The 23,875-nt window shown below is 33.3% G+C and overlaps 4 protein-coding genes and 1 pseudogene across 4 annotated transcripts; all 5 read right to left on the reverse strand.

The window, feature by feature from the left end:
- Positions 1–433: 433 nt before the first annotated feature.
- Positions 434–2,741, reverse strand: LOC128158818 (uncharacterized). The gene is made up of 2 exons (XM_052821777.1): positions 2,673–2,741; positions 434–2,157 (listed from the first exon to the last, which is right to left on the reverse strand). Exon 2 carries the CDS (start codon positions 2,148–2,150, stop codon positions 486–488), a length of 1,665 nt encoding a protein of 554 aa, XP_052677737.1. The 5' UTR covers positions 2,151–2,157; positions 2,673–2,741; the 3' UTR covers positions 434–485.
- An 835-nt stretch (positions 2,742–3,576) lies between these two features.
- Positions 3,577–7,340, reverse strand: LOC128158816 (uncharacterized; annotated as a pseudogene).
- A 321-nt stretch (positions 7,341–7,661) lies between these two features.
- LOC128158826 (uncharacterized) lies at positions 7,662–9,462 on the reverse strand. The gene has a single exon (XM_052821788.1). The coding sequence runs from the start codon at positions 9,202–9,204 to the stop codon at positions 7,798–7,800; it is 1,407 nt and encodes a 468-aa protein (XP_052677748.1). The 5' UTR covers positions 9,205–9,462; the 3' UTR covers positions 7,662–7,797.
- Positions 9,463–11,255: 1,793 nt separating this feature from the next.
- Positions 11,256–15,559, reverse strand: LOC128158830 (putative universal stress protein SAUSA300_1656). Its single transcript, XM_052821794.1, has 4 exons — positions 15,418–15,559; positions 14,392–14,484; positions 11,795–11,901; positions 11,256–11,681 (listed from the first exon to the last, which is right to left on the reverse strand). Exons 1-4 carry the CDS (start codon positions 15,557–15,559, stop codon positions 11,463–11,465), a joined length of 561 nt encoding a protein of 186 aa, XP_052677754.1. The 3' UTR covers positions 11,256–11,462.
- A 361-nt stretch (positions 15,560–15,920) lies between these two features.
- Positions 15,921–19,128, reverse strand: LOC128158820 (uncharacterized). Its single transcript, XM_052821779.1, has 2 exons — positions 19,062–19,128; positions 15,921–18,413 (listed from the first exon to the last, which is right to left on the reverse strand). Exon 2 carries the CDS (start codon positions 18,137–18,139, stop codon positions 16,736–16,738), a length of 1,404 nt encoding a protein of 467 aa, XP_052677739.1. The 5' UTR covers positions 18,140–18,413; positions 19,062–19,128; the 3' UTR covers positions 15,921–16,735.
- Positions 19,129–23,875: the final 4,747 nt, after the last annotated feature.

Here is a 23,875-nt window from a genome sequence, read left to right on the forward strand (position 1 = left end):
ATACAATGGCAGTTTTAATAACAATTCTGTGAAATTAATGTATAATTTAATTTTCATTCTATTATTAGAAAGGCAATAAGAGTCTTCAAAATCATAACATTACAAGTTCGTTTGACCATTTACAAAGTTGGCACTATCTTAACATATAAAGTCCCATTATGATAAATACACTAATACAATAGCGTTTATGCACATATTTTCATTAAATAGCCTTTATATTTAAAGATATTCACTTTAAAGTTAATGTGTATGATAGACATATGGTTGATAATTTCTTATTATGCAGGTAACATTAATTTTTTTTTATTATATATGCAATTAACAATCCACACTCTAGAATATTAAACTGATATATATATATATATATATATATATATATATATATATATATATATATATATATATATATATATATATATATATATATATATAAGCAAAGTTCGCGAATACTTTACAAAACGTTATGAGGTCTTAAACATTGGCGTCTATATAGAGTACTTGATTTTCTTAAAATCGCCTTCACCAAAATCACAAACAACCAGAATGTCATTGTTGTCCACAAACAAGCCAAACGGATCCTTCAGATCACAGTTATCAATGTAACGGAGAAACTTTCCATTATGATCCAGAATATGGATGCAATGGTTGTCACTGTCTGCTGTCAAGATACGACAATGGCTGTCTGTTGCTATACCATAGGGTTTAAATGGATTGTTCTTGGTCATTAGGGGATGGGCAGTGTATTTCCATCTAAGTTTCCCATCTTGATTAACCACCACTACTAAACCAGCCTCAAAGTCGGCTACACATATGTCATGGTTTCTGTTCTCAGTGATGTATTTAATTTTATAATTCCCCGAGTACAGAGGTTTACCTTTATCATCAAATTGAATAGTTTGTGTCTCTGTAGACCCCGAGTAACGTACAACTTTGGATTCAGAGTAATCATCTTTGCGCATGGTAACTAAGAGATCACCAGTAGTGCTGACACAGAGATTATTTGGCTTCCATCCCTGTAATCGGATTATCTCATTTGTCCGTCCATTCTTTACTTTGTTCACTGTCTGTGTTGTCCCGTCAGAGTACAGGATGTCCCCATCACTGTCTACAGCTATATCATTAGGGCATTTTCCTGATTTTGTATGGATTGCCTGGACGAGTGAACCTCTTATGTTTAAACATTTTATATCACTGGTCAATCCACTTGTCCAAATTTGCTCATCGTTTAAAGAGGCTACACTGCGAAGATTTGTATACCCAGTCTGTATTTTAGCCACAAGCTCTGGTTTATCAAGTAGTTCTCTGACTGAAATGTTGGGTTGATTTAATGACAAAGGGTTTTCTACAGTAGCAGTAAATAACGTTGTGAACTGTCCAAACATGCTACACAGCTTCCCGCGGTCTTTTGGATTTGGAATGAATGTAGGGAGTAGAACCTGTAGCTTAGGTGGAAGCTTGCTGAACTCTCTGATCTTAGAGCTGTATTCAATGGTAGAAGATACTTCTGTGGACTTAGCAAGCTCTTTTAGGTTAAGTAATGATTTCTTCATAAGAGACTCTATCTCGTTTATTTCATCCAAATGTTTTTGTAATATGTATTTGTGTTTCATTTTTATCTCATTGATTTCACTTTTCATTTGATTGATAATGATTTCGATTTCTCTGTGCCATTCTTCTCCTTGTTTGGATATTTCTGATGTTATTTTCTCATATCCTCCATCTAGGTTGGCAAGCTGATTTTCCAAATCATGTGCAATTTCTTCATATTTAGGAGAAATATTTTTTTCTAATTCTTCACTATCTTTCTCGATGATTTCTTTTTTTGTTTGATATTCATATGTAACTTCTACAAACCTATGTCCTTCGTGTGTTTCAGATGCCATGCAAGAAGAGCAAACTAAAGTGTAGTCACAATCCTTACACTGAAATTCGCAATTTTTGTGAAGATGAGTTCCACATTTCGGATAAATGAGGGTTGATCTTCGTTCTTTGAAAAGAACTATTTTATGTTTATGATATCCATCAGAGATGTGATCACCTATACAGGGCTTGCAGAGGTTAACATGACAAAAGTCACAATAGCTATGTACTATGGCATTTTCACAAAGGTCACAACGGTGAACATCTTGGGCACTAGATGGAGGATCCATAGTTGTTCTACAAAATTAGACTGAAGACTTAAAATTCGTTTGGTAAATCAAATATATCATTTAAAAAATATAAAAATAAATATAGAACGGCGCGTTCACAATTATATCTATATTAGTCCACAGACACTTACTTCTGTTATACGTCAAGTTTTTTTTTTCTAAAGGAAAATGTTAACAAACAAAGATAAAAATATAGGCTTGGTATTTAACTGTGACATGAATACCTTATCGGAATACCCTCCCCCACCAACATATATGCACAAACATATTTCTTTGGTATTTGACGTGTCGGTCTCAAAGACATCGCTCGAGGCATAATAAAAACTTCAATCGCACTGTTATAGTCAATACTCAAATCAGTTTATGTTACTTTAGTGTATTTTGCCCCTTCTTATTTATATGTTATTTGTTAAGTGAAAGTAAATTTCAAAGGGTTTTATTGAAAAATGTGTTAACCACTACTAAAAATTTGAAGACTGACTTTAAAGCAAATGAAAAAAAGTTATAAAAAGAAATGCATACCGTGTTAACAAACGTTTAACATGTTATCCACGCGCAGGTATCTTTGCCGCTTATAATGGCTGATCCTGCTATGTGTGTGATCACCTGACTGAAAGTTTACCCAATGATAAATTATCTAGAACGTTGAAACAAAAATGTTCATTGAGCTTATTATTTATCCTACGCTACGTCCAACTGAAAAAAAAAGAAGTTGCCAAAAGAGCAAAACAATATTTTAGAGTAGGCATTGCAAAATGACCATTTTGATTGCAGAATTGTACTTTTATTTGCACGTCTCATCACGGACCAGTTGTCCGTAGGTTCACTGATCAGAATCCTTACTTGTCCAAAAATCCAAATAGGTCTAAAGTTGTTTAAAGCAGCCGATACTGTTCAGTTGTTGCAACCTTAATAAGTTCGTTAAGTTTTCGATCACAGAAAAAACATAATTTCTGAGTAACCAGACATTAATTCTTTGAGTCGCAAAATTATCAATTATTAAACCAACGGTTAAAGGGGATTATTTCTTAGTCTCGTGTATATCTAAATATCAGTAGGAGTAGTTGATAAGCTTATTTGTATAAAGTAAGATAAAATCAAACACGATGTATTTTCGTTTTAACGAGGATATAATCCCGTTGTTTATAGAGGTTGTATCCTAACAAAAACGGTGATATCGTGTTACTTGAATATTTATAATTTAAGTTATAATTATCTAATTATGATGAGAAAAGTATTAGTATTTCTAATGTGGTTCCTTTTATGGTATAATCTCTAATCCAAATAGACCTTAAAAAAATGTCCGTATAAGTATATTTTGCTACAGTTTTAATACTTAAGTTTGTTAAAAATGTTGGACGTCTTTTGAACATTAGTTAATTGACGATTAATTAAAAATCAAAAAAGCTCAGATTTGTTTCTTCAATTTTATTGATTTTATTAAAAAAAAAATTCGGACACAAAGATGATATAAGCATAAATCCGATTTTAATTTTAACCTTTTTAAATTATTTGGGATGAGTGTGATGCTAGCGATAAGCGTACGTACTACGTACATCAGATTTAAAGTTTTCCTGCAATGAAAATGATACACCACATTAATATTCAAATGTAGGAAATATTTTAATCTGACATTAAAATTCATTTGCCTAAGGCCTGTAAATTCTCACTCCTCTACATAACTTATTCAAAACATGCTTAATTGGCGAGAGATCCGGAGATATTTGAGAGCCACTTTAGAATGTCCACGCTGTTTTGATATTTTTGGTTAGGGAATTCGAAATTCATTTGCTGTTGTGTGTTCACCAGGACTGTTTAATCAAGATTGTTGGTGCGTATTGGCTCCAATATTTCATTTTAAATTATGTAAAATACCCCATTAACATCCATTTTTTTTTTTAATTTATATAAAATATAGGTAGATATGTATCTGCACAATTTATTTCACCTTAGGAATAATAAATCATTTTTTAACTCTCATGAATGGTATAAATACGGGCGGTCACAAAATCAATATCCGTAAAACCCAAAGTAGATATAATTTAAACTGCAATTGAACTATATACAACCCAATTATATCTTTTTTCTTTAATAATACAGTAAATTTAAGTAGATATGTATTTGTTTAATTTATTTCACCTTAGGAATAATGAATCTTTATTTTATTCTCATGGATGATACATGTATAAGTTCGGGCAGTCATATGATCAATATCCATAAAACCCAAAGTAGATAATATTTTGAACTGCAACTGAACTACACACTCATGTTTGAAGATCAAGTCAATAATAAAAGGGGAATGTCACATTTAAAGTATTTTGACACAAGTGTTAAATGTTTTTGGAATACTTAATTTTTATGACATTGCCGTTTGCGTAATCACAAACAAAAAGGTTATCATTATTGTCCACACATAGACCTACAGGATCTTTATAACCACATTTATTTATGTAACGTAGAAACTGTCCATCCTGATCCAGAATATGGATACAATGGTTCTCACTGTCTGCTGTCAGGATACGACTCTGACTGTCTGTTGTGATACCCTGGGGTTGGAAAGGTTTGTTCTTGGTAGTTGAGCGATGACCGCTGTATCTCCATCTTAGTTTCCCGGACTCATCAACCACCACTACTGCACCAGCATTATAATCAGCAACACAAATGTCATTGTTTCTGTTCTCGGTGATGTATTTCATCAAACTATTACATGAGTACAAAGGTTTACCTTCATCATCAAACTGAATGGTTTGTTTTTCTGTAGATCCTGAGTAACGGACAACTTTGGATTGAGTTTCATCATCACTGTACATGGTAACCAGAAGATCACCAGTACAGGTGACACACAGATTGAAAGGTCTCCATACCTGTAATCTGATCAACTCTTCTGTTTGTTCATTCTTTACTTTGTTCACTGTCTTTGTTCCCCAGTCAGAGTACAGTAGATCCCCATCACCGTCAACAGCTATATCATTTGGGTTCACCTCTGATTTTGTTTTAATCGTACGGAGGAGATTACCTTTTACATCAAAGCATTTGATATCGCTACTCACTCCACCACAGGTCCAGAATATTTCTTAATTTAAACAGGTTACACTGTATAGATTATAATAACCAGTCTGTATTGTGTCAACAGGTTCAGCTTTCTCCAGCAGCTCTATGACTGAAGTCTTTGGTTGGTTTATTGACAGTACATTTTCTTGCATGGCATTACATAATGGTATGATCTGTCCAAAGAAATTATATAAATGCTCATGGTCAATTGGTTTAGGAATGAATGTTGGCAGCAATACATTTACCCTGGGTGGAAGCTTGCTGAATGTTTTTATTTTAGATATGTATTCTATAGCTGTAATCATTTCAGTAGACTTCTCGAGTTCCCCTAAAACTATTAACGTCTCCTCTATGAGAGATTGCATATGTTTTATTTCATTCAAGTGTTTCTTCAAAATACTCTCTTGTTTCAATTTTATCTCATTGATTTCAGTTTTCATTTTGTTTATAACGATATCGATTTCTCTGTGCCATTCCTCTCCTTGTTTTGATATTTCTGTTGTAAGTTTCTCATATCCTTCATCCAGGTTGGCAAGCTGATTTTCCAATTCGAATGCAATTTCTTCATATTTAGGAGAAATAGAGTTTCCTAGTTCTATTTTATCCTTTTTGATGATTTCTTTCTTTGTCTCAAATTCATGTTTAACTTCTACAAACCTATGCCCAATGTGTTGTTCAGATGCCATGCAAGAAGAACAAACAAAAGACCTGCAATCTTTACAATGTAATGCACAATGTTTGTTTGAATGTGTTCCACATTTGGGATAAATGAGGGTTGATCTTCGTTCATGGAAAGGCACAATTGTATGTTTATGATATCCATCTGAGATGTGATCTACAACACAGGGCTTGCAAAGGTTGACATGACAAAAGTCACAGTAGCTGTGTACTATGGCGGTATCACAAAGGTCACATCGGTGCACATCCTGGGCACTAGAACGAGGATCCATAGTTTATCTACAAAATTATAGACAAATACCAAATAACCATTTGTTAATCAAATATAATATATATAATATCTAAATGATATATTATACAGAATAGTAGTTATCCAGGCCCAATCATTGACGAATGGGCGTTTACCCCGGGTTGTATTCCGTACACATTGATGCCGAAGGGTGTTTAAAATACTACCCGTGGTAAATCCCTGTTTACTCTTCGTTGGGCCTTGATAACGAATTAATTGCCTATATACATGTATGTTACACAATTTTAAATTTATATTGTTTACCAGTGCTTTGCAACTTCAAAATCAATAGCTAATAATTAAAATTGTGCTAAAAAAACATTTATTAATGCCAATAGAATATCAAGAAAGAGGGATTTTGACAAATAACATTCATTTTCCTCACTAAACGTTATTTTATATTGCGAAAAGCTGCGGCCTGAAGGAATACAACCCGGGGTAAATCCCCGTAGACTCTTGACTAGACCTGGACAGCTAATAGTATTTTCTATTTCAAATATACTTAAACTCTGGTTATAAAAGAATAAATAGAACTTTATGTACACAGTCAATGCTTCCTAATTAAATCAGTCTTCATAAACTTATTACAATTAACAAAAATTTAGTAAAGCTTATTTCTACAGGATATTATTGACACACTAATTAAGATAAACGAAAAATAACTGTACATGTAACATGGACACCTTCCCGGAATACTCCCTCTAAACACCAACATGCATGCACATGCACAATTTATGTATTGACGTAAAAGCCTTAAAAGATATGACTATATCTGCATGCAGTTTAAGTTAATTTGGATACCTTTTTATTTTTTATTTATTTATTTCTTTGCCTGTCAATATTTTTGATAAGTCTAGCCCCACCCCTCCCCCAAATTTCAATTTGCTTCCGACGGCACTGGATACGGTGTTGTATTTCACCCCTTTATAATTATGTGATTTGTAAAATGAAAGTAATTTTCTACAATGTAATATATAGTGTATTGTTTAAAATGTCTAGGATTGGCATTTACTTCACGTATTTGAAGGAATTAAACAAAATTTAATAAAAAGGAAAATAAAAAAAGAATACATACCGTCTCATTTAGAATTTAACAAATTCTTTACGGTCTGATATCTGTGCCGCTAAACATGGCTGATCTTGCTCTGTGTTATCACCTGACTGGATGTTCTTAGTCAATAATATTAGAGTTACTTCCCGTGACCAACGATTTAATACGTGGACACAAAATACAAGAGAATCTTACCCCCTCCCCCTGTCTATGGCAGTACGTCAAAGAACAACCAAATGTAGATACATAAATGTCTGCAAATAAGAAGGTTAGTGTAGCTGTGCATTTTCCTGAAGTTCTTTAGATATATTTATCAGCATTACCAATTCACGAAAAATTGTTTTAAAGGCTAACATCTTCAGTTTAGTTTCTGTGGATGTAATTAAACTGCATACACTGTCTACTATCTCATGTCATACCTATGATAATAAAACACAATAGGAGCAGTCTAAAGTTTAATCAACCAATAATATCATACAAAATGTCAATGAATTACACGTACACGTACATGTTTGAATATCATGTTAATAATCAAGGGGGGGGGGGGGTGTCACATTTAGACTATTATAACACAAATGTTAAATGTCTTTGGAATACTTGATTTTTCTGACATTGCTGTTCGCGTAATCACAAACAAAAAGGTTATCATTATTGTCCACACATAAGCCTAAAGGATTGCTTAAATCACACTTATCAATGTAACAGAGATACTGTCCATCTTGATCTAGAATGTGGATACAATGGTTGTCATCGTCTGCTGTAAGGATACGACTCTGACTGTCTGTAGTGATTCCCTGGGGTTTGAAATGTTTGTTCTTCGTAGGTGAGCGCTGACCGGTGTATCTCCATCTTAGTTTTCCAGCCTCATTAACCACCACTACTGCACCAGCCGCATTATCAGCAACGCAAATATCATTGTTTCTATTTTCGGTGATATATTTCATAGAGCCATTACCTGAGTACAGAGGTTTACCTTCATCATCAAATTGAATCGTTTGTTTTTCTTTCAATCCAAAGTAACGGACAACTTTGGATTGAGTTTTATCATCACTGTACATGGTAACAAGAAGATCACCTGCAGAGGCGACACACAGTCTACTAGGTTTCCATCCGTGTAATCTTATCAACTCTTCTGTCTGTCCATTCTTTACTTTGTTCACTGTCTTTGTTCCCCAGTCAGAGTACAGTAGATCCCCATCACCGTCAACAGCTATATCATTTGGGTTCACCTCTGATTTTGTTTTAATCGTACGGAGGAGATTACCTTTTACATCAAAGCATTTGATATCGCTACTCACTCCACCACAGGTCCAGAATATTTCTTCATTTAAACAGATTACACTGTATAGTTTATAATACCCAGTCTGTATTGTGGCAACAGGTTCAGCTTTCTCCAGCAGCTCTCTGACTGAAGTCTTTGGTTGGTTTATTGACAGTACATGTTCTTGCATGGCATTACATAATGGTATGATCTGTCCAAAGAAATTATATAAATGCTCATGGTCAATTGGTTTAGGAATGAATGTTGGCAGCAATACATTTACCCTGGGTGGAAACTTGCTGAATGTTTTTATTTTAGATATGTATTCTATAGCTGTAATCATTTCAGTAGACTTCTCGAGTTCCCCTAAAACTATTAAAGTTTCCTGAATAAGAGATTGCATATGTTTGATTTCACTCAAGTGTTTCTGCAAAATGCTTCCGTGTTTCAATTTTATTTCATTGATTTCAGTTTTCATCTTGTTAATAACGATGTTGATTTCTCTGAGCCATTCTTCTCCTTGTTTTGATATTTCTGTTCTACGTTTTTCGTATCCTTCTTCCAGGTTGGCAAGCTGATTTTCCACTTCGAGTGCAATTTCTTCATATTTAGGAGAAATAGAGTTTCCTAGTTCTACTTTATCCTTTTTGATGATTTCTTTCTTTGTCTCATATTCATGTTTAACTTCTACAAACCTATGCCCAATGTGTTGTTCAGATGCCATGCAAGAAGAACAAACAAAAGACCTGCAATCTTTACAATGTAATGCACAATGTGTGTTTGAATGTGTTCTACATTTCGCATAAAAGAAGGTTGATCTTCGTTCATGGAAAGGCCCAATTGTATGTTTGTCATATCCATCTAAGATGTGATCTAGTATACAGGGCTTGCAGAGGTTGACATGACAAAAGTCACAGTAGCTGTGTACTATGGCGGTCTCACAAAGGTCACATCGGTGTATATCCTGGGCACTAGAACGAGGATCTATCTACAAAATTATAAACAAATACTAAAGAGATAATTGTTAATAAAAAATGATATATATAATACCTAAATGATATATCATATAGAATATTAGTTTTCCAGGCCCAATCATTGACGTACGAGGATTTGTACCGGGTTGTATTCCATACACCTTGATGCCGAAGGTGGGATGGTGTATTAAATACATGTACAATTCGGAGTAAATCCCCGTTCACTCTTGGCTGGGCCTGGATAACGAATTTATTGACCATGTTACACAAATTTTAAATTTATATTGCTTAGCAGTGCTTCGCAACTTGAAAATCAATTAATATTAATTGAAATTGTGCTGAAAATCATTTATTCATATCAATAGAAAATAAGGTTAGGAGGGGGTGACAAATAATTTATTAATTTTCCTCATTAAACTTTACATTATACTGGGGAAAGTTGCAGCCTCAGGGTGTATGGAATACAACGCAGGGTAAATCCCAGTAGCTCCTTGGCTATACCTGGAGAACTGATAGTATTATCTATTTCAAATATACTTTAACTCTGGTTATAAAAGAATAAATAGAACTTGATGTACACAGTCAATACTTCTTAATTATATCAGTCTACATACACTTATTACAACAACAAATTATTAGTAAAGCTTATTTCTACAGGATATTATTGACACACAATATAAGATAAACGAAAAATAACTGTACTCGTAACATGTAACATGGACACCTTCCCGGAATACCCCCTATACACACCAACATGCATGTACAATTTACAATGTATGTATTGTCGTAATAGCCTTAAACGGCATGACAATATATGCAGTTACAGTTAATTTGGATACGGTGTTGTATTTCACCCATTCATATACATGTATATGTCATTGTGATTTGTAAAATGAAAGTAATTTCCTACAATGTCATATAATATAGTGTATTGTTGAAAATTTCTAGAATTGGCATTTACTTCACGTGTTTGAAGGAATTAAACAAAAATTAGCAAAAAATATAAATAAAAAAAGATACATACCGTGTTAATTAGAATTCAACCTATTCTTTACGGTCTGATATCTGTGCCGCTAAATATGGCTGATCTTGCTTTGTGTTCTCATTTATAACCGATAATTAGAGTTACTTCCCGTGACCCACTATTTAATACGTGGACCCCCCCCCTCTCTCTTTCTATGGCAGTAAGTCAATGATAGAAGTTAGTGTAGTTTTGCAATTTCTCGAAGTTCAAATGTATTGAAAAGACGATATTTTAGCTGAAGCATTTAAATACGAGACAAAAAAAATAATACTTCGATCAATATTGCACGGAAAATTTTAACATTGTCTTGAACACAGATTCCCTATTCATTCTGTTTACATGTATAATTATTCAAACAAACATTTTGATTCAAATGTTGAGTTAAGCTTTCTTATACACATCGTCTGTCTTAGTTACTAGCCAATTATCCAAATACTTTCCTGATAATGCGAAAAAGTGATACTTTAAAAATATTTTTTTTAATGTGCATTAAATTAAGGACCAAGTCAACGCGCTTCGAGCGTACATCAATGTGATTTTTTGTTTTAATATCTTTATCATTATTTTGATATTTTTCTAACATTTGTTTAAAGAATTTAAATTTACGGGTTTTAGCTATATAAAATCAATCATTAAAAAAAAATCTGAAAATATACTTATCAACATTATCAACTCACGAAAAACTGTGTTTAAGGCCAATATTATCTGTACAGTTTCTGTGGATGTGATTAAACTGCACTTGTCATGTCATATATAATAAAATACAATGGGTACAGTCTTAATTTTATTAAACAATAATATCATACAAAATGACAATGTCCATATGCATAACAATAATTTGAAAGGTAAAGTTCAAACGAACTCCATAGTGGTAAGAGGTTCAATAGTTGACACATCTTCAACATACAGACATTTCATCAGTTCCGCTCAGGACAACACTATTCTTTAGGAATGTTTACAGTTTAATTGTCATCTATCACGATATCACTTTTCACAACCTTTCTTCTCCACATATCTACAAACAACTACGGGCATTGGAGCGTGCCTCAGTATATAGTCACTGACACTGCCTAAAATAGTTCTTCGCACTTTTCCGAGACCCCTTGTGCCGGTCACGATAAAAGAGGCGTGGATTTCTTTGGCAGCTTGTACTATACCCTCTCCCGGGGATTTGGAATCGATGGCGTTGACTTCACCTAAAATCTGTTGAAAAATAAGATATATTTAGCTAGTCAATTTTAAAAATTGCCATTTATCGAGAATTTTCATTGCATGTTATAGTTCAACCCAACGTATGAAGTCATGCACAGTCTTACCTTGGAGTTTTCTAACAGTTTTGAGAATTTTTTTACTGTCTCGAGGTGTCTTGCTCTTTCTTTGTCAAGAGATCCACGTACTTTTTTTTCCACACTTTCTGTAAAAGCTAAAAATAAAAAGACACGTTGGAATGTAGATTGCTATCTCTTCAGAGAAAAAAGCCCAAATAGAATCTTATTTTCACAATGTGCAAAATACCAATCTTGTGGTTTTCTGCAATGTACTGAACTTTTCACCACAATATACATGTACATGTATTTCTATTTAACAACCAGGTAAATAGGCTTTTATTACTGAATTTGTTTAGACAACCTTAATATACCTTGATTAAGGTTCTTTATTGGGTTTTTTTTTTAATCAACTATTTATGTGTTCAAAATTTAAAATATTTGCTCGTGACCTGAATAATATCATGAAAGAGAGCACTTGAAATTTATCACAAATATTATAACAAGTGTATTCTGCATCCTCCTTTCATAGTCCAATATTATAATGGTACACAATCAGTTTAAATCATGTTAAAGTACAAAACATTGAGCATACAATGACAATGTACATCGTTATATAATTCTTCCTGTGTGAAACAAATTAAAATGTTCCTTAAGTATTATAAAATTCACGAAATCTTTCCTGCATACAGTATATCTAAAAACTTTCCTAATTTGATTTATGTCCTGTGTGTACTTATGTATACCGGCCAGGTTTGTTCATTAACTGGGTGTGGCACAGTACAAATAACAATTTGAAAGAATTAAATGAATATTATGTTATTCTCATTATGAGAATGAAGTAAAATTCAATTGTATCAGTAAGCAAATGTTGTTTACCTACCCCCCCCCCCCCACCTTTCCCCCTACCGCCTAGACTTCCACGTCTGACACGGACCATCAATAACGTTGGGGGTCATTAAACACGTTATCAAATGATGAAAAGACTAGCTGGTCATTAAGGTACACATCTAGGACATATATGGTATGTCAGTTGTTTCGCTACCTACATGTATATACTCGTGTATCCTGTTATAAATAGTAGAACCAGGGGATGTAAATGATGCAAACCAAAGATGAAAGGAAAGACGAAATGAAAATGCTTTTAAGACTGGTACATTGAATGTATCCTATTCTGTTGTACATGTAATAGCAAATGTTCGGTTTATTTAGTAGTCTGTATGAAAATACGTCAGTTTTAAAATCTCTTGGGCAAAAAACACAAGATATAATACCTGGAAATCACAAACTTAAGATTATAATACAAGTTATTTGTAATTTTTAGATTATAACTTTAGTAGATTTTTTTTTTTTTGCAATATTCACTCAGATTTTCTTAAGGATATATCCATTATTGTATTTTGTGTCATATAACTGATGCTAATTAATATAGAGTACTAGTACATGTAATATTGTACATGTATCTCATTTTTAAGATTGCCAATTTTGCCATAAAAGCAGCAATTAAAGTATGATTAAATTGTAAAAGAAGCCAGTTTAGTGAAATTTGTTCGAGAAAAGTTAAACCATACATCTACCGTATGCAAAATGCTATTGTTTTAAGGCAATCTAGATTAAAATCGTTCACTTAATATACAGTCCTCATCGAAAGGCCCCGATGCCCTGTAGCCCGCATCTGTTTGTATTCCAGAAGTCAAACTCCAATATGTGTGTTATACTGATAACAGACCAACATTGGTATATAAATTTCTCTTTAATATTGCGCCAATCTAGGAAATCATATCAGCTTTATTGTCAATGTATAGCGCTCCCCCCAACAGCTGTGAATACCATGACCGGCGGTAAATTGATTTTACGAGCGCTGAGAGAGGTGGTAATTGCAATTTACTATCGGCCATGATTTATAGATGAGTTTTGGTCATAAACATCGCTTACATACACTGTAATTTTGTCACAAACATTATTCGACTTTGTATATTTATGTAAGTATAGGCCATTATCGTATCTATTTTCTATGATCATATAGAGTTAAGGCTCGGCAAAATCTGCATAATATTTTTTTAATCATATTGTTTTGATGGCTATCCCCTAGTTTCCGAACTAAATGTAATACTAGAATGCATGATCATAATTTTAAGGGAGAAGTACTATCATAAACCTTTTTCATCATCAATATTTCTAGATAATGAATATTCACTTTGTGTTTTTATGAAGAAAAAAATGAAGACGTCTTACTTATTAATATAATGCACTGTTATATTGATGAAAGATTGAAGATACGATCAAAGGCATGCAGATAACGAAAGATCAGCTTCGATCATAAGAAAATATCACAGCAAATGTAAGGAGACTGACCGGTCAACAAATTCATTTTATGTAGCCATCAGGTCTACTTTAAATCTTAAAGCTATTTACTATAATTCATTGAAGATACATACATTTTTTTTCGTTTGAATTTGAACAATACTAAGATACATAGAAATATTTCAAATCTGAAATATATATATATTGCATTTGTTAAGATACATACATTATATATATTTCAGATTTGAAATATTTGAATATTTTCATACATTTACTAATATATTTTGGATTGAGATCAATAGAATGTAAAATTAGCCATAACCATTCAGCGTTTGTTCACTTACAAAATAGCCACCTGGAGTCGTGCTCCGAATGGAAATCCGCGGAGAAAACATTAACAACCCTGTCCCCGGGCCTGTGAATATTCTGCACGTACCCTGGGGAGAAACAAAAAAACAACATTATTATTTAAAGACCTTCATTTAAAAAAAATCTAACTCTTCATGTCACTGTATTAACTACATGTATACGTATAAACCCCCACCCCCTCTCCCACCCCTTAACCCTCCCCCCCCCCCACCACCACACGTCTCACTGCCAGAACCGGGGCCGATCATCACCTCCTGAGCGCATTTCCAATTAATTTTGACAGAGCTAATTTAGAGGCCATCCACATTTAATATCTTTTGTAAGAAACCTAAAACCAGTTAGGCACAGTCTTGCAATTTTGTACAATATTAATATATGCTCCTTTAACCTTTAACGCTATAGTAGGCTTACCTTCAGGTCCAGACATTTAGTTTTTCTTCACGGCAAAAATTAATTGTATAACAGGGACAAAAAAGGTTGTATTAAATATATCTTCATTTATTTTCCTAATAAAAATACTGTACGCTTGTTCTGACATTTCTCATTTCTTCTTTATCCTTGTTTACATATACATACGTTGTGGTTAATTCATGTGGCTTCTTAACAACAAATATTTAGCATTCGGATGTACAACTTAAGTAAAATGAATCAGAATGCGCATATCGGTGGAAAGGGGGGGGCGTTCCTGAAAAAATCAACATTTCTTAAATTTCCATGAGAGTAAAATTTTCACCGCAAATATGCCATGGGCAACCCCTACCTACGGCATCTTAGATACCCCCCCTTGAACAATTTTCTGGATACCCACATCAATCATTATCACAATTTTGATGATCATATAAATGATATATAATTATGTGTAAATTTTTGTCTCATCTGTTCAACAGGAAATCAAATTGTTAAACTCAAGTCTCAAACACACCGCTTACAGTGATACATGTAAGCAAAAAATGAGCCATCAATAAAAACCCTAAACTGAAACAAATTTGTCATGTACTTACAATGAAACACAAATCTGGAGTCCTCACTTCCATCCATTCCTACAATCACGGTCCTTGTGGGGAAAGTCTCAGTTACACCCCCATTAGATGGAACTCTGACGTCACTGGAATGACTTTGGGGTCCAAATGTGAATTTCAACATTGTCCCATGAACACATTTTAAAAGCACTTTAAATTTGATCCTTTTATAGTTTAATGATAATAAATACGGGTAAGGAAGGTTTGACTGTTTTAAGCCTGTAAATGCTCGTATTTAGATTGCAAATAATACACACACAGGCGATAAGTTAGCATATTTATCAAACAACAAAGATCATTTGCCCAGATGTATTTATTTATTATTTTTTTATCCATGATCGACAAGTATTACACCACATTGTCCAGATAGTTTGTATTGTGACTCCATTAAGCTTAATTTATATCATTATGCCATTTGTTGTTCAGGTGGGCGATGTGGCCCATGGGCCTCTTGTTTAATTTTGGTAAATATTTTCGTATTCATTATACTAAACAAAACAAGGGGGTAAAGTCGGAATAATTTGTTGTTTATATATCAAAGGTTATTGAATCAAAATAATATATCATAATGGTAATAGCAAAAAGATACCAAAGTTTCTTATTATCTTTTTAAATGGGTTTAATAGCCATATTAGCTTTGAACAGTTCTTTGGATTGAATTCATTATCCATAGTCATTTCTGTGTTTGACCATCGCCTTCATTTAGTATTGTGAGCCATCTGCGGTGCAGGGAGGTTAAATATCGTCGAACTTCGAGTCTTGGAATATTTTTCTATTCCACTTCTTGCACTGTCGCCATTTTTAAGTGATTATTTGCTTGGGGTCTGTGCATTCTCACTCTTCTACCTTACTTATTCAAATCATGCGTAACTGGCGAGAAATTCGGAGATATTTGGAAAACACTATAGAATATCTACATTGTATTGATTTTTTTATTAAGGAAATTCGTGTGCTGTTGTGTTGTCCACCAAGACTGTTAAACCAGGATTGTTAGTGCGTATTGGATCCAATATTTCATTTTCAATTATGCAAAATACCTAATTAACATGTTATATTTTTTTTTATTTATAAGAAATTTAAGTAAATATGTATTTGCACAATTTGTTTCACCATAGGAATAATGAGTCATTATTTTACTTTCATTGATGATATAAATACGGACGGTCACATGATCAATATCCATAAAACCCAAAGTAGATAATATTTTGAGCTGCACTGAACTACATGTACACGTATATGTTTGAAGATCATGTAAAAAATCAAGGGGGAATGTCACATTTAGACTAATTTATCCCAAGTGTTAAATGTCTTGCGAATACTTGATTTTTTTGACATTGCCGTTAGCGCAGTCACAAACAAAAAGGTTATCATTAATGTCCACACATAGACCTAAAGGATCTATTAAATCACAGTTATCTATGTAACTGAGAAACTGTCCATCCTGATCCAGAATGTGGATACAATGGTTGTGACTGTCTGCTGTCAGGATACGACCCTGACTGTCTGTTGCGATTCCCTGGGGTTTGAAAGGTTTGCTCTTGGTAGTTGAGAGATGACCAGTGTATCTCCATATTAGTTGTCCGGCCTCATTAACCACCATTACTGCACCAGCCTTATAATCAGCAACACAAATGTCATGGTTTCTATTCTCAGTGATGTATTTCATAAAACTATTACCGGAGTACAAAGGTTTACCTTCATCATCAAATTGAATAGTTTGTTTTTTGTTAGACCCAGTGTAACGGACAACTTTAGATTGAGTTGCATCATCACTGTACATGGTAACCAGGAGATCACCAGTAGAGGTGACACACAGATTGACAGGTATCCATACCTGTAATCTGATCAACTCTTCTGTTTGTTCATTCTTTACATTAAGCACTGTCTTTGTTCCCCAGTCACAGTACAGTAGATCCCCATCACCGTCAACAGCTATATCAATTGGGCGCCCCCAAAATTTTGTTATAATCGTACGGAGCAAATTACCGTTTATATTAAAGTATTTGATATTACTACTCAATCCACTGGTGCAGAATATCTCTTCATTTAAACAGGATACACTGTATAGATTACAATACCCAGTCTGTATTGTGGCAACAAGTTCAGGTTTATCCAGCAGCTCTTTGACTGAAGTCTTTGGTTGGGTTATTGACAATACATATTCTTGTATGGCATAACGTAATGGTATGATCTGTCCAAAGAAATTATATATATGCTCATGGTCAATTGGTTTAGGAATGAATGTTGGCAACAATACATTTACCCTGGGTGGAAGCTTGCTGAAGGTTTTTATCTTAGATATGTATTCTATGGCTGTGGATATTTCAGTAGACTTTTCGAGTTCCCCTAAAACTATTAAAGTTTCCTTTATAAGAGATTGCATTTGTTTTATTTCATTCAAGTGTTTCTTCAAAATGCTCTCGTGTTCCAATTTTATTTCATTGATTTCAGTTTTCATCTTGTTGATAACGATGTCGATTTCTCTGTGCCATTCCTCTCCTTGTTTGGATATGTCTGTTGTAAGTTTCTCATATCCTTCATCCAGGTTGGCAAGCTGATGTTCCAATTCGAATGCAATTTCTTCATATTTAGGAGATATAGAGTTTCCTAGTTCTACTTGATCCTTTTTGATGATTTCTTTCTTTGTCTCATATTCATGTTTAACTTCTACAAACCTATGCCCAATGTGATGTTCAGATGCCATGCAAGACGAGCAAACAAAAGACCTGCAATCTTTACAATGTAATTCACAATGTTTGTTTGAATGTGTTCCACATTTCGGATAAATGAGGGTTGATCTTCGTTCGTTGAAAGATACTATTTTATGTTTGTCCTATCCATCTGAGATGTGATCAACTACACAGGGCTTACAGAGGTTGACATGACAATAGTCACAGTAGCTGTGTACTATGGCGGTCTCACAAAGGTCACATCTGTGAATATCCTGGGCTGTAGAGCGGGGTTCCATAGCTGATCTACTATATATAGAAAGAAAAAATACATTATTTGACAAATATATATAAATGGTATATCATACAGCATTCGGTTGTTTTAAGAATTAAAAGGACTTTATTCACACAATACTTTTCAACTATATCTAATCAGTCCACATAAATTTATTTCAATAAGTAGAACTTATTCAGTTCTACAGGATATTTTTGTCTCACAATAAAAGATAAACGTAACCAAACTGTACACGTAACACGTAACACGTAACATGGACACCATCCCGGTAAACCTCCCTCTACACACCAACATGCATGCGCATGCACAATTTACGTATTGTCGTAATAGCCTTAAAAGACATGACAATATCTGCAAGCAGTTAAAGTTTTTTTTAATACCTTTTTTATTTATTTATTGTTTTTGCCTGTCAATGTTTTTATAAGTCTAGCCCCTCTCCCCCCCCCCCCCCCCCCCACACTTTCAATTTGCTTCAGACGCCAATGGATACGATGTTGTTTTTTTCCTCGTTCTAATTATGTGATTTGTAAAATGAAAGTAATTTTCTACAATGTAATATATAGTGTATTGTTTAAAATGTCTAGGATTGGCATTTACTTCACGTATTTGAAGGAATTGAACAAAGTTTAACAAAAAATGTAAATTAAAAATAGAATACGTACCGTGTGAATTAGAATTTAGCAAATTCTTTGCTGTCTGATATCCGTGCCGCTAAACATGGCTGTTCTTGCTCTATGTCAATAATATTAGAGTTACTTCCCGTGACCCACTACATGTATTTAATACGTGAACACAAACTTAACCCCCCCCCCTTTCTATGGCAGTACTTAAGTCAAGGTATAACAAAAGATTGATAATTATGAGTCTGAAAATTGTAAGGTAGTGCAGCTGTGTATTTTTTTGAAGTTCAAATGTATTGAAAAGACTGTGTTTTATCTGAAGCATTTAAATACGAGAGAAAAATAATGTTTCGATTCAACAATGCACGGAAAATTTTAGCAATGTCTAAAACACAAATTCCCAATTCTTTCTATTTATGATAATTAAAACAAAAGAAAATGATTCAAATGTTAAAATAAGCTTTCTATACACATCGTGTCTCTTAGTTACCAACCGATATTAAATAAATCGAAATATTTTGCTGATAATGCGAGAAAGTGATACTTTCAAAACCTTTTTCAGTGTACATTAGATTAAGGACCAAGTCAACGGGCTTGAATTTTTTAAAGCAAATTATACGTATACATCAATGTGATTTTTGGTTTTATTTTCTGTATCATTATTTTAAAAAAAATTAACATTTGTTTAAGGAATTTTCAAATCAAAATCAATCATTGAAAAAGTATTTTTAAAATGTACTTATTAGCATTATCAACTCACGAAAAACTGTTTTAAAGCCAATATTATCTCAACAGTTTCAGTGGATGTGATTAAACAACACTGTCTACTTTCTCATGTCATATATAAAAAAAATACAATAGGAACAGTCTTAAGTTTAATAAACCAATAATATCATACAAAATGTCAATGTCCATATGCATAACAATAACTTGAAAGGTAAAGATCAAACGAACTCCTTAGTGGTAAGAGGTACAATTGTTGACACATCTTCAACATACAAACATTTCATCAGTTCCGCTGAGGAGAACATTACTCTTTGGGAATGTTTACAGTTTATTGACATATATCACGATATCACTTTTCACAACCTTTCTTCTCCACATATCTACAGACAACTACGGGCATTGGAGCATGCCATAGTATATAGTCACTGACACTGCCTTAAAATAGTTCCTCGCACTTTTCCGAGACCCCTTGTGCCTGTCACGATAAAAGAGGCGTGGATTTCTTTGGACGCTTGTACTAACCCTCTCCCGGGGATTTGGAATCGATGGCATTCACTTTACTTAAAATCTGTTGAAAAATAAGATATATTTAGCAAGTTAAATTTTAAAAATTTCCATTTAATTTTCATTGCATGTTATAGTTCAACCCAACGCATGAAGTCATGCACAGTCTTACCTTAGAGTTTTCTTACAGTTTTGAGAACTTTTTTACTGTCTCGAAGTGTCTGGCTCTTTATTTGTCAAGAGATCCACCTACTTTTCTTCCACACTTTTTGTAAAAGCTAAATGATACAAAGACATGTTGAACTATAGATTGCTATCTCTTCAGAGAAAAAACCGAAATAGAATCTTATTTTCACAATGTCCACAATACCAGTTTTTTGGTTTTCTGCAATGTACTGAAGTTTTCGTCCAAATATACATGTACATGTCTTTCTATTTAACAACCAGGTAAATAGGCTTTAATTACTGAATTTGTTTAGACAATCTTAATATGCCTTGATCAAGGTTCTTAATTGGGTTTTTTAAAATCAACTCTTTATGTGTTGAAAATTTAAAATATTTGCTTATATCTTTTACAACATACGCCATAGCATAGCATCGAAATCTCATAGCATAGCATTGAAATCTCATACCATAGCATTGGAATCTCATACCATACCATACAATTTCATAGAATCTCATTCATCATATCATACCATAGTATACCATAGCATAGCATATAACATGATTTTACCTCGGTTTTCAATGTTTTTATTTAGAAGAATAAATGCGTACATTGAAGGTTAGTGGTTAACTTTGACTTTTTATCATTTTACTTCCAAATATATGGAATTCGTCTGTGTATGGAGGCAATTTTGTTCAAATCTCAAAGCATACCATACCATAGCATAGCATACCATATCATTAAACCCTCCATTTCAATTTCTCATAGCATAGCAAACAAATATCAAAGCATTGCATTGAAATCTCATAGCATATCATTAAAATCAAAAAAAAGTATCATAAAATTTACGAATTTTTTCCTGCATACAGTATATCTAAAAAGATTCCTAATTTGATTTATGTCCTGTGTGTACTTACAGTCATTTCATGCATATCTTTTACAATTATATGATATGCTAAGGTATGCGATTTTAATGATATGCTATGAGATTAGTATGCTATGTTATGAGCTTTGTATGCTATGCTTTGCAAAATTGAAATGAAGGGCTAAATGATATGCTATGCTATAAGATTTGAACAAAAAACGCATCCACACACAAAAGAGTTCCACACATTTCGAAGTAAAATAATAAAAAGCCAAAGTTTACCACAAATCCATTATGTGAACATTTTTTTTTCAAATAAAAACATTTAAAACCTAGTTGAAATAATGTTGTATGCTATGCTATTCTATGGTATGCTATGATATGATATGACGAATGCGATTCTATCGGATTGTATGCTATGGTATGAGATTCAAATGCTATGCTATGAGATTTCAATGCTATGCTGTGAGATGTCAATGCTATGATATGGTGTATGTTGTAAAATATGCTTGAACCGACTGTATGTATACCGGCCAAGTTTGTTCACTAACTGGGTGTGGCAGAAAAAAAGACATAATTTGAAATGAATTGAATGAATATTATGTTATTCTCATTCTTACTATAATTTTAAGGTCCACTTGATTATTTGGAAACATTGTAAGTTTGAGAATGAAGTAAAATTCTATTGTAACAATAAGCAAATGTTGTTTACCCCCCCCCCCCCTCCTTTCTCCCTACCGCCTAGACTTCCACGTCCGACATCGACCACCAATAACTTTGGGGTCATTAAACACGTGGCAAAATGATGAAAAGACTAGCGGGTCATTAAGGTACACATATCGCTACATGTATATACTCGTGTATCCTGTTATAAATAGTAAAACCAGGGGATGGAAATTATGCTAAACAAAGATGAGGTAGAGACAAAATGAGAATGTTTTTAAAAATGGTACATTTAATGTATTCTGTTCTATTGTAATAGCAAATGTTCTGTATATTTACATATGTAGTATTCTGTATAATAATACGTCAGTTTTAAAAACTCTTCTTTATGAAGAACAATATTTTTTAAAGCAATAAATCAATCAATATCAAGCTAAGTACATGTACGTGTTACGTATTTTTGTTACTTCAGGTTATAATGAACCTTTGGATTAGTGGGCCCTCGAACTAATGGTCCTGCGAACTACTGGATACACCGCTGTCTGTTCACCTACACCTCGTCTTCTCTCTCTCTCTCTCTTTCTCTCTCTCTCTCTCCCTCAGATTAAACTGCGATGTCCAGCCTTAATCCAGAGGTACATGTATTATAAAACATATAAGGAACAGTATGGATTTTATTAATAAATAAATCTCTATAACAGGTTCAAAGGTTAAGGTCATCAAATGTAAAAGAAACTCCCTGAATGGTAAAAGGTAGGTGACATAACTGCAACATACTTTCTATATAATTGAAGACTACACAAATTCTTTAGGAATGTATAAAGTTTATTGGCATCTATCACTATATCACTTTTCACAACCTTTCTTCTCAATATATTTACAGACAACTACGGGCATTGGAGCATGTCTCAGTAAATTGTTACTGTATGTAAATGCATGTAACACTGCCTACCTCGCACTGGTATGAACAAAACAAATTTGTCTTCACTAAGCGCATTCTTTTGGTTTAGTTTTTGCAAAAAAAAAAATTTTGATATATTTTTTATATATTCTTACAATATGTAGGTGAAATGCAAATCAAAATTGTTGCATCATACAGACATTGTCTTGGCGGATCAAGGTAAGAACAAACTAAATGTTATGCTACTAAGGATGCTTTCATGAACACAAGTTTCAATCTTCCTAGCCAAATAATTTATTATTAGAATCTGTCTTCCCTTTGAGTACTGAGTAAAAACAGAAATTTAAATTCAGTATACAATGATTGTCAATGGTATATTTATAAAAAGTTCTTTCAAGTCTAAGGCACCTTACAGTTTTAACACCAAGCTAACGATGACACCCTCCCTTTAATTCGCAGCCTGAACTCCCACATGGTCAACAAATAACCTGAGGGCATTTAACTATTTAACACTTGGAAAGAAATTCTTTATAAATTAGATATGTGTGCCTTTTTTAAATTTTATTCGTATTTGTGACATAATATACGTGACATGTGACGAAGTAAAATCTAAATTATTGAAATATTTTGAAGATGAATGGAAAACGAGAACGAGGTCTCTTCCTTAACTTAGGACATACGTGTTGTTTAAACACACTTGTCAATCAGAACCCTACGTAACAATGAACATAACCAAACAGGCGCAGTTTTTGGTGCCACATTTCAGATGTGGAATCCTTCCTCCCAGAGTTGAAACTGGTCGTTATACGAAATGAACCTCTTCAAGAAAGTTGTTGTGTTTTGTGTAAAAAGCAGAACAATTGAAGATAAAAAAATATTTCATTTTGAATTGCAAATTTTTACGAAAATAATAGAATTTCTTCCTCTCATGATGTAAACGTATATAAAAATCTAGATCAAACTGTCAACTTAAATATTATTATAGAAACAATTCAATAACGTACCCTCAAATGTTTTAATTTGATTTATTTAGT

Source organism: Crassostrea angulata, chromosome 8, assembly GCF_025612915.1.
Source record: "Crassostrea angulata isolate pt1a10 chromosome 8, ASM2561291v2, whole genome shotgun sequence".
Lineage (NCBI taxonomy): Eukaryota > Metazoa > Mollusca > Bivalvia > Ostreida > Ostreidae > Magallana > Magallana angulata.

What these genes read in the sequence shown, in the direction of transcription:
- LOC128158820 (XM_052821779.1), bottom strand. Translation starts at nt 18,139, where the DNA reads ATGGCATCTGAACATCACATTGGGCATAGGTTTGTAGAAGTTAAACAT.
- LOC128158818 (XM_052821777.1), bottom strand. Translation starts at nt 2,150, where the DNA reads ATGGATCCTCCATCTAGTGCCCAAGATGTTCACCGTTGTGACCTTTGT.
- LOC128158826 (XM_052821788.1), bottom strand. Translation starts at nt 9,204, where the DNA reads ATGGCATCTGAACAACACATTGGGCATAGGTTTGTAGAAGTTAAACAT.
- LOC128158830 (XM_052821794.1), bottom strand. Translation starts at nt 15,559, where the DNA reads ATGTTGAAATTCACATTTGGACCCCAAAGTCATTCCAGTGACGTCAGA. An exon ending in CGACTCCAGGTGGCTATTTT is followed by an intron (nt 11,902 to 14,391) that starts GTAAGTGAACAA and finishes TTTTATTTTTAG; the next exon opens with CTTTTACAGAAAGTGTGGAA. An exon ending in AACTGTTAGAAAACTCCAAG is followed by an intron (nt 11,682 to 11,794) that starts GTAAGACTGTGC and finishes ATTTTTCAACAG; the next exon opens with ATTTTAGGTGAAGTCAACGC.